General features: G+C 34.9%; 1 protein-coding gene across 1 annotated transcript; it reads left to right on the top strand.

The window, feature by feature from the left end:
* Positions 1-3,764: 3,764 nt before the first annotated feature.
* Positions 3,765-5,604, top strand: LOC110035579 (protein RADIALIS-like 3). The gene is made up of 2 exons (XM_020739830.1): positions 3,765-4,110; positions 5,302-5,604. Exons 1-2 carry the CDS (start codon positions 3,851-3,853, stop codon positions 5,318-5,320), a joined length of 279 nt encoding a protein of 92 aa, XP_020595489.1. The 5' UTR covers positions 3,765-3,850; the 3' UTR covers positions 5,321-5,604.
* The last annotated feature ends 5,267 nt before the right edge of the window (positions 5,605-10,871 follow it).

The raw sequence follows: 10,871 nt of genomic DNA, 5'->3' as shown, positions 1-10,871 counted from the left end.
GATACAGGATTTGAGGTACAGTGCTCTTTCATTTTAAACTATGAAAAATATGGGGTCAGTTTGCTTTCATACCTCAACGTCCTTCCAAAGCGGGCGACGGGATTTCGATTTCGGTGACCGACAGCTTCTTACGGGCAACCCCACAACCAAAACCATCCCTGAAATAACACCGACATGGCCTCTGGCGTCGATGGCACCAGTGTCAGTGCAAATATTTTATATTACATTTTTATCAAATCTATAACCATTGTCAAGTTTTTGGCGTCGTTGCTGGGGACTTAAATATTCTAGCAACAATATCAAATTCTTGTATTTTTAAGCATATATAAAGTAGCTGTCAGGGACCTAGTAAAAAAAATAATTGATGCCTCAGAAGAGTTGTGGACAGAAAGACTTGCGAGAAGGAAACATTAAACCATTCTAATTTGCACCTTATCATTTCTTTTTTGCCAAATAATTAGAAGGTTGAATGTTTTATTTTTCAGGTGGTGCCTGCAACAAAAATATTCAAATTTGCAGGACTTGACCCCGAGTTCGAGGAGAAGTTATACCATATGTTTGGGTGGGGGGTCATTGCTACAAAGAAATATGCCTTTGCTCCAAGTGAGACACGGTTTGGAGTTACCCATGATAATGCAGTAGTTAGCCTGTCAGTCAATTCACCCCCATTCCACACCCAGGACCTCCTTGAAATCCAGTCGACGAATCGGTCTAAGAGAAAGAGAACGAGCGGAGGTCTCTTTATCAGAACCCAGATATCATACCTGATAGATTCTTTGAATGATGCCCTCCATAAAGTCCAGAGTGCCTCAATTAACGAGGTGGTGGAAATTTTGGAAGAGAACCCGGAGATTGCTGATGATTTGATCTGCACTTTTTTACGGTGGAACTCCTGCAAGATTTTGTCCACAGATATTTTTTCAGGGCAGTGGTGAAAGATCGACGGGTTGCTTATCTACATCATTTTTATGCTCATAGGGAAAATTGAGGCATCAGCAATTTCATTTTATAATTTTTTAGAGACATTCTATTACTTTAGTTATTCATTGGAACATTGAACAACATTATTGTACTTTATCATTTCATGCTTGCTTTCTATTTAATGTCTCTTATTATTATCTTGTTAATTCTAGTTACAACCTTATGTTATTTGGATTCAATAATTCGTGATTCGGTTATGTTATCTTCTTGAGGCTGATTAGGTGAGGCACTCTAGGATGGCTTAAACTTTTAAGCAACCATTTTGCCATTACCAAAGAAACCTGCTATCTTTTAAATGCAATTAATATTGAATGCAGTCCAATGGGGTTGTTATGGAAACATGTAAACATTAACTGCAATTCCTTTGGGGCTGTTTTGGAAACCTGTAAACATTAACTACAATGAATATTGAATGCAGTTCTATGAGGCTTGTGGTTGCTTTTATTATGATGGATGAATTTTCTTGTTTATGAAGTTCTATGTGGTTGCTTCTATTTGAATGCAGATCTATATGTTTTTCTACTTTTTATAACATGGAAGTGGCTTTGCCTCATGTTGCTGCAACTTTTAGCATTGGGGAAGTCTATGATTGCAAGGGTAAAACCTGAACTTCTATCTTCTATCACCTGAAATTTCATATATACGTACATAAAAATTTTCTCAACTCATTCCTCAACTCATTCAACTCATTCAGCTGACCAGAAGAGATCATGCTCTCCAAGGTTGTTTGGTGGCAAGAATGAAACATGATTTATAACTTTCTTGTTAAGCTGCTCAAAAGAACTCTGGGAATTGGGACAACACGCCTTTGTTCTGTTCTAGAAAAGCTACATGGAAGACATCATTTTATTTTTTTCTCCAGAAAAGGAATATGTTGTAAATGTATGAAAATGATCTACTTTCATCTCTTAGCATTGACAATGAGATTGTTGATTGGAAGCGATGTATATTTTTGGTGTATTGCACTAATGAATATATTTGATTACTTTCCCATGGATGTAGGTCAGCATGACCGAACCACTTTAAATCATTTGTGTTTATTGGTTTATTTAATTTTTTTTATTTAGTCTCTCTAAATCGAAATTCATACTTATATTGATGGATATCTCAATTTCTTATACCTTGTAAATGTTCTCATTCAATGTATATCTATGTTGTACTAATAAAATGGGGCATTTACAAATAAAGATCTTGTTACACCTGCAACGTTATTTCCTCTTTTGTTGCACTCAGGAGAAGATGACCTCACGGATTTCTGGGACATCCCGACAAGAACTCTGTCACTGTGGTCTCCAACCCTCACTGCTGACGTCACGTCAACCACACAGCTACTTGAGGAAGTTCTATACCTGCCTACGGAGCATCGCCGAATAGTACGGATTCTTTCGTTAGGCAACGGTTCGATTGATTCACCAGATGATGTTGATCGAGAATGGAGAACATCACTTGAGTAAAGTCTGACACAGGAGCTACATCATGTTAATGTGAAGAATAATATAATTATCTTATTAATTGTCATTATAATAGTTTTAGAGTTTTTTTTTGCTCTACTTATGTTATCGATTACTTAAGATGTGTTTATGTAATTATGGACTATCATCATTGAAGTTTGGACTTAACAGTAGTCATGTACCCCCAAAAAATCTTTTGTTATGTAAACGATGAATTTTTGTTGTGATACATAGCAGATATAGGTACTACAATTCCCAGTCTATTTTTTTAGCAACATTTATGTTTACCTATTGATGACCTAAACAAAAAATTAATGTATTTGTGTTTGAGAATCAAAGATTGATATTCATAACTTTTAATATTTATATTTAATAGAAGCTATGAATGAAAGTGTATTTCAACTTGGGAAAAAAATGGGCACACGTCCCTTTAATTCACTTTCTTTAAGTTTTCATCGATATTTGATAAAAAAATCGTTAAATTGATTAGTTCATTATTAATATGTTAAATCCCGAATGTAAATATATTTTTAAAATAATCGTGCCACCAAATATAAGAGCTTTCTTATAACAAGTTTTTTATTTCATATGCTCACCTATCTAACAAGTTAACATTTCAAATATATTAATCATTCCCATAAATTTTGTTAATAACAATTACTAACTATTACCTAATAATTAATTTATTACATAATTAACACGTTAAAGTTGCAATAATAAATTTCACTTTTAGAGTTTCAAAAAGTTCACTGTTATAGTCATTCTTTAAACAATTTTACCAGACATTGCAAAATTGTCATTTTTCCAAAAACAGCTACTCTGCAGCATTTTTTACACAGCTGCACCAAACAGACAACCAGCTTCCTTAAAGCTGTTTTCCCGCAGTATCTTCCTAAGGCAGCGCAGCTGCAGCTGAATTGCCTCAGCAGCTTCCTGGGGCAGCGCAACTGCAGCTGAAAAATTGGGAAGTTGCAGCTTCGCCAAACAAAGCCTATAACTCCTAGCCCACAAATAGAGTATCATTTCTATTTTAGCCCACAAACAGAGTATCATTTCTATTTTAAAGGACTGCTCAATTATTCAAGCTAACATTTAACATTTTTCTCTCTCATTCTCTTATGTTCCATTTCATTGGTATGCCTCCTACATACATACATATATATATATACGTATATATATATACATATGTATATATATGTATATATATATGTATATATATATGTATGAATTAAAAATAAAAATTTATACTTCATAGTACTAAAAAAATTGATGCATACTTCCCTATTACATTCGATTCCATCAGGAATTCATTTTAAATAGCTCCCGCTGCCCATAGCCATAGAAACCATACCAAGGGTCCGCTAAACTCCTCATCCCTCATCCCTCGTCCCACTCATCCAACCATCCTTCTATCATTAATGGCATCGTCTTCCACGTCGCGCAGCTCCAGCTCTGGCTGGTCCAAGGAACAAAACAAGCTCTTCGAGCGTGCACTTGCTATGTACGACGAGGACACGCCCAATCGCTGGCAGAAAATAGCTCGCTTCGTTGGCGGAGGAAAGTCGCCAGAGGACGCCAGGCGCCACTACGAACGCCTCCTCGAAGACGTTCAAAAGATCGAGTCCGGCGATGTTCCGATTCCTAATTATTCTACCTCGGCTGCTAACCAGCAACACAGGTAAGAGGTACCATTGCCTGGCAACTGGCTGTCGTACAAGTTCACAAGCAATGGTTCAGTAGTTTAAATGTTAAATTTCTCTCTGCTCTTTCCCCTGTTTAATTCATCCAAAATTAGATTTTGTTTTTTAATATTCTTGAGTAATAGCCAATTTGTGTGAAAATCTTCTATATAATTTTATAAGTTTGTGGGTCTCTATAAATATAAGGAACAGTGTGTGCATATATATTATATATATATATATATATATATCCATATTGTTAAAATATATTACATAATTCTCTTTCAAACAAAAGCCCAATAAAGCTAGGTCCACAAGTTATGGAAAGAAAAATTCCCCAAAGATGACGTGTGAAAATTTTGAGGACAAATTTATTCGATAATTTATATCAAGTAAATCGTCAAAATTAATGTGCTTTCATCCTTTTCGATGCAAATTAAGCGAGTAAAAATCCCTCTCATTAGCTTTTTCAATGGCTTCCGAGTTAACTTTCTTTTATTTTTATGTATACAAAATTTTAAAATTCTTAGTTTTTGTATAATTTAATTATTTATATTGTATTATGATATACTAAAACTAATGTAAATAGTAAGCAACCTGAACATATAGGTATAGTTCATTGGGTGTTTTTCAAATGAGCTTGATAGCCACTAATCAACTTTTCTTAAGCGTAATTATCAGACATTATAAGCTCAGTCAAAAAACATGGAAGCCAACAATTTACATTTTATCGAAATTCTCAGAGGTCGTGACAATATAGGATGGCAGCCATGAAATGGGGAAAAATTTACGCCATGTTTTTTCTTTTTTTTTTTCCTTACTTTTTTAGAGTAAATTCATATAAGAAGAATTATTCTTATTAGATTAATATTTAGAGAGATGCCATTGATACTTTATTTTATTTTATAGCAATAGACTTCCTCTTTTCATGGGGATATTTCTAATAAAAATATATTCTCTCTCGTTCAATGAACATGCCAAAGGTTTCAAAAATTTTAGCATTACAGGTTTACCTCTAAATTATTCTACATGTAGCCTAACTGCGACGATACAAAAAGACATATGCCGACACAATAAGGCTTTTTTGCTGCAAGCTCTCCAACTCAGTAAATTAACGGCTTAAGTTTTAAAATGATCATAACCAGTTATGATTGTGATGCTTATGCACGTAAACTACTTTTTATATTTAGGTACAAAAACTACAACTGACGAAACTGGGGCCGAATGAATGTTTCTGGCAAACTGATCAGTAGACTAAATACACATGGGCTCAAATAAATTATCAGCTATCTGAATGCTAAAGCTAAAGGGCAAAAAGGAAGAAGAGAACGCTGTATCCAACTTTCACTATACTTCTCTAAATCTACAGAATACCACAAATTCCGTATACGGATATTTGCTAGTCTTCTATGATCTATGTATTTATATATGGTTGTTTAATGTTACTAAGTTGGATGTATCCTTGCTTGTTGTCAATATGATACCGCCTTACCTCCGTGCTTTTGTTTGGTTTTAGTAAAATATTTTCTATGAAGCGATAAATTTTGTGAATTTTAAGGTTTTTTTGATTAAAAAATATTAACAAATATTTTTAAATTGATTCTTATTACACCTATTTATACCAAAATTATTTTTAAAAGGGTAACGAACTCGGAGGATTTAAAAAATACTTGAACCAGAGTGCGATTACTTCAGTTTGGCTGGACGAGAAAACAAAAAAAACACTAAAATTGTCCAATCGACAACAGGAATGGCTTGAGTGTGTTGCTCAAGATTTTGTTTGCGCTTTGAACGGTAAACTTTAACCTAATTTTGCTTGAAGTATTGAATCATTATTTTAAGTAAAATTAGTTACTATTTAGCATTACCCTGGCTCCTTATCAGGACCCGCAACTTATAAACTATAATCGAAATTTGAGCGCTATAAGAAAAAGTAGATGATGACATACAAGAGCGATTAAGCAAAATTAGTTACTCGGGGTAAATTCAAGAGGCGCGTAGATTGAGAGCTAAGACTAGCATTCGATTAATTGATTGAGAAGAAGTCGCCCATTTCTGACATGGTTGTTGCCGAGTAGCTTAAGGGCTTTGTAAGTCCGGTGAGTCACTATGAGTAGTGAGTTAATGAGCTTGACAGTTTAGTCTTCTTCAAGCAGGGTTTGCGAGCTCGTGACTTGAGTTCAACTTACGAGCCTCCTATCAAAAATGGCTAAGAGGTATATTTGGTGCTTAGCAGTCATAACCAGGTATTATGTCCAGTTTAGCAAAGTGGTGGTGTTGCTGATAATGTATTCCCAATGTCAAATATGTAATAAGATATATCTGTGGGTAGATTGCGTATTGGATTAGAAGTAGGTGGTTAGTGTCACTGTATGGAAGTATGTAAATTTTCCATCCCCTGACTAATAAATTTCTTATTTCCAGTATTCTCTTGTACCAGACTTTATGGTATCAGAGCTGAGTCCAAGATCATTCGGACTATGGCTTCTTCCTCGAGGGATCAAGATAAGTGATGCCTTGAGTAGGGCTGTCAAAACGGCTCGTTGTTTGTGAACTGCTCGTGTTCAGCTCGTTCGCTAAGTTAACTAGCTGAACACGAACAATATAAACAAAAATTTGTTCATTCGTGTTCGGCTCATTTTGACTCGAAATACTAATAATTATATATATATATATATATATAATAGTTCATCTATAATAGTCGTAATTGGGCTACAACAAATGTAGTTGGCCACAAAGATTGTAGTCAATATCTACAATAATGATAGTTGGTCACAAAGATTGAAGTTAAAATTTGTAACTTTAGTAGTAAACAATAAATGCCGTAGTTGGTTGTTGCGTAGGAAGTAGTTGGGGTTGTCAAAACGACTCTTTGTTCGTGAACGGCTCATGTTCGGCTCGCTAAGCAAATGAGCCGAACACGAACACACTTTTGAGCTCAAAATATAAACGAGCCCTCGTTTACACCTCTAGCCTTGAGTGCTTCCTTCTTTTGCCTGCCAATATTGCTGCTCCTGCATCTTGTTTAAGTAATGTTCTGCACGTTCTCCTATCACTTCACTCTTTCTAGGCCAATGTGTCTTGTCTCTCTTCTCTGTAGTTTGGGTTTTCGTCTTGTTTTTCGGCTTATCATGGCTAGCTTCTTTGTTTCGGAAATATGGTTCTTCCTCGATGGAAGCATCCCAAATCACTAATATTCCTCCCTTAAGTTCGTGATAATCGATTTCAAGAACCTCATTCAAATCCAATTTGTGGTTGATAATTATTCGTTTTGCGAGCTGAAGTATTAAAGATTTTCACTCCCAATTGTTTTTATGGATTTCTGGGCGGTAGTACATCTTGTGCTAAAAAATTTGGTGATGTTTCACACAAATTGTCCACTGTCAACTCTCAATATATGTCGTGGATCTTCCCTCATCAAAATTTAGCCACAACACTTTATGTCATTATCTCGCCAACTATTACACCACACATCTTTCATTTAACTACTACTTATGAAATCTCGATTGCACTTACTAAACATTTGCAACCCACAAAATAACCAAGACTTATCAAACTAAAAAATGAGCTCCATAATCTATCTATGAACAATCAAACAATGAATCAATACTTGTCCACCGTAAAATCTTTGGTTGATAACATTTTGGTGGTCGAAGGTTGGCGAAATCAAATAGATTTTATTCTAAGCACCATCAAACATTTAAAACATCCATAAGAGCACAATTTCAAACTGATTTCTGTTATTTTTCTCTTTTTCCTTTTGGAATTGTCAGCTTTCTATTGTCGTATGATTTCCTTTTCCGAATTAATCTCTTACCCGAATCATATAGATGATCTGGAGAAGAGAGAAATTAGAAAATAAGGACATACAACGAAAGAAGACAAATGATAAAAAAACATGAGGAACTTTTGTTAAGTAAATTTCGCGTGATAACCCGAAAGCATACATCTAAAATTAGATCAGATCGAAAATACTTTGGAACATATCCAAACTTTACTAAAACAACCTACAACGAGAGAGTCAAGTGTGTTTTCTTGTTATGGGGGTCAAGAGCAACTCTCAAACGAATGTATCCATTTAGTTAATTAAATCTTAGGTGATGCCCATAAATACTCTCGATTAAAGCAACCTCGCTTACATTTAAATGATGAGTAGTATAGGTTGTCACAAAGAATGATTATCACTCAGAAATGTTTCGCTGCTTTCAAAGTTCTCGCTAAGCCACATGACATATAGCGAGTCTCTCACATCGCAAATGGGTAGTGACTCATTGGCAATTGAGGTCCGTGAAACAATCGAGTTGACTCATATGGTGCACACTATGGTTCCAAGGCTTAAAATTTTTTTAAGGGTAAAGGGTGAATTACCATATCCTAAATGGGTGGCGACCTATCCATAATCGGGGCATACGAGACGACATCACCAAAAAATCAAATAGAGTGACGAGACTCAAAGTGGATAATAAAGGAGAGGTAGAGTATTCTTAATCTGGTAGAGATAGTTGATTGAGAATATCATGGATCCATCATCCCAAGCTATTAAGGTCCCAAGTATACTTGGTTGTAAAGGTATTCGCCCTAGAATAGTCAGAAACCCCATTGTCATTAATCCGTGAATTGGGTCATCCAAGGGGACCTCAGAAGCCTTAAGGTTAAGAGAATTAAACTCTAAATCATATGACCCGTAGTAGTGAGGAACTAATTCAAATGGAAAGAGAAGAGACGTGCGACAACAAACCCGAAATTCTCTCACAAAAGACTTTCTCCATGTCGTGGTCGACGATGCCTCTAACACTCTAAGAGTGCTAGCCAAAAACAAAAGTAGAAATCTATGTCCGACCAGTCTAGTTGGAGAAGCCTGGGGGATTCTCCTCGGGACATGTTGAATGATGCAGCGAACTAATCAATCCTAATATTGAGGGCCTATTAATATGACAATGGATATTGCCATGCATGCAACCCATTTTAAAACCAGTCTAAAGGATATGCAAAAATGTAAAAAGCAGGTTTTAAAATCTTGAAGTATTTCATTCTTAAATTTTAATTAGCCTTTTTCTTTTATTAAGATTTTTGTAGAAAGTTTATAATTTTATGTCCTTAAAAGCCTAGATCCTGCACAGATGATCCATAAGGTCTAAAAAGCAAATCCAAGTCAAGCACGTTGCAAGAAAATAAAACAAGGTAAATCAAATGAATAAGAAATGGTCGGGTGCCACTGAGTCGACAACATATCTTACAAAAGAAAAATATGGCCAGACACGACATTTTTGATAGGCAGACCCGCTTTGGAAGGTCATTTAATTTATATATATATATATATATAGTTTTAAAAAATAATATTTGAAGCTTTGAAAATACGAGACCAAACCGATCTCACATAGACAATAGTTTAAATAAACGAGCACAATACTACAAGTGACGTACATATCTCGAGGAATAGACATATCACATATCCGTGCGGCTCGATTAATAAAACTAAAGAATTTATGATATCCGTTTTAGTCAGTGAAACTATTTATGTTAATCGACAAGTTCTATTATCTAATATGAAAAATTTGATAGGGTTTATTTTAGGCTGGGTTCTTAAAGTTTCTTATAAAGGCAAGCTCCAATAATTAATTACATCTTAAATGACTGAGGTCTCCTAAGAAAACTCTCGATTTAGATCAGAAAGTATTGACTTCAAAGATCAGACAAAAGAATGTCAAATGGCAAGGCTCGAATTTTGAACATTATCATAGAATGCAAAGGGAGAAAATTAGGGGTTGTCACAGATACTGAGGAGAACTTCAGTGAATTTCCAAGTTATTCTAATATTTGGCTTCAATTTCGAGAAGAAAATTATTGAATGTTTCATCCTGCCAATTTTATTATTTAAAGCTCACATTTGCATGACAAAATCATACAAATAGTCTAGAAGATAGGAGGATTTATGTCGTAATAAACGATAACCTCGGATTCCTAAGACGAGTTAGAGCTTAATTTGCACAACATAATTGTGCAAAGGCCTAAAGATAAAGTGACGATTTATGATGCACTAGGCAAACAACCTCGAAATCTTGTGGCGTGTTATTTAATTCTAAGAAAAGATTTATTTTTGTAGATACACTTGCTGTTGTAGGATGCTGCCCTCGAAGTTAGTTCCAAGCTCCTTGTCAAAGTAGTAGTCCTAAAGTCTAAAAGCTTAGAAGGTTTAAATGTCATGTTTGTTCAATCAGTATAGAGGGTTAATGTTAATTAGAGCAACACCAGTTAGGATCTCACGGTTCTCTCGTTCCAGCTTTACTATTTTCTCTAAATTTACTTAGCCTAAACGAGTTGTTAAGCTCATTTAAACTTGAGAGATCTCGTTAGCAACCATGAGTTACCTCATCCGAGGGACTCCTGTAAATTCAAGAGGACGTGTTATGAAATTGTTATTTTGTTGTTGTATTTTGAAAATGTTTTTAATTTTGGAAAACCTATTTTTCTACATATAAAATAAATAAATGCAAGTAGAAAAGTGCTATAAAAGGATTGAAATTGCTAAACATAATATAATTGTGTACCTTTCATCTTCTCGCTACTCCTGCTACATGGTTAACATGATAAAGCATAATATATTTGCAGGAAATTTAAAGAAATTGTAGGAAAGTAAATGAGGATATCTGGTATGAGAACAAATCAAAAAAAGTGGATCATAAGTGAACACAGGTAAAAGAAACCCCTTAGTTACATATAGAAGTTCGGGACTGGGTGTAAGGTATTTGTAAAGGTGGGG

The sequence above is a fragment of the Phalaenopsis equestris genome, unplaced genomic scaffold, assembly GCF_001263595.1.
Source record: "Phalaenopsis equestris unplaced genomic scaffold, ASM126359v1 Scaffold198270, whole genome shotgun sequence".
NCBI classification, from domain to species: domain Eukaryota; kingdom Viridiplantae; phylum Streptophyta; class Magnoliopsida; order Asparagales; family Orchidaceae; genus Phalaenopsis; species Phalaenopsis equestris.
The sequence above is the reverse complement of the archived record's forward strand: the minus strand, read 5'-3'. Positions and strand labels throughout refer to the sequence as shown.

Coding starts and splice junctions, on each gene's coding strand:
- LOC110035579 (XM_020739830.1), top strand. CDS start 3,851: ATGGCATCGTCTTCCACGTCGCGCAGCTCCAGCTCTGGCTGGTCCAAG.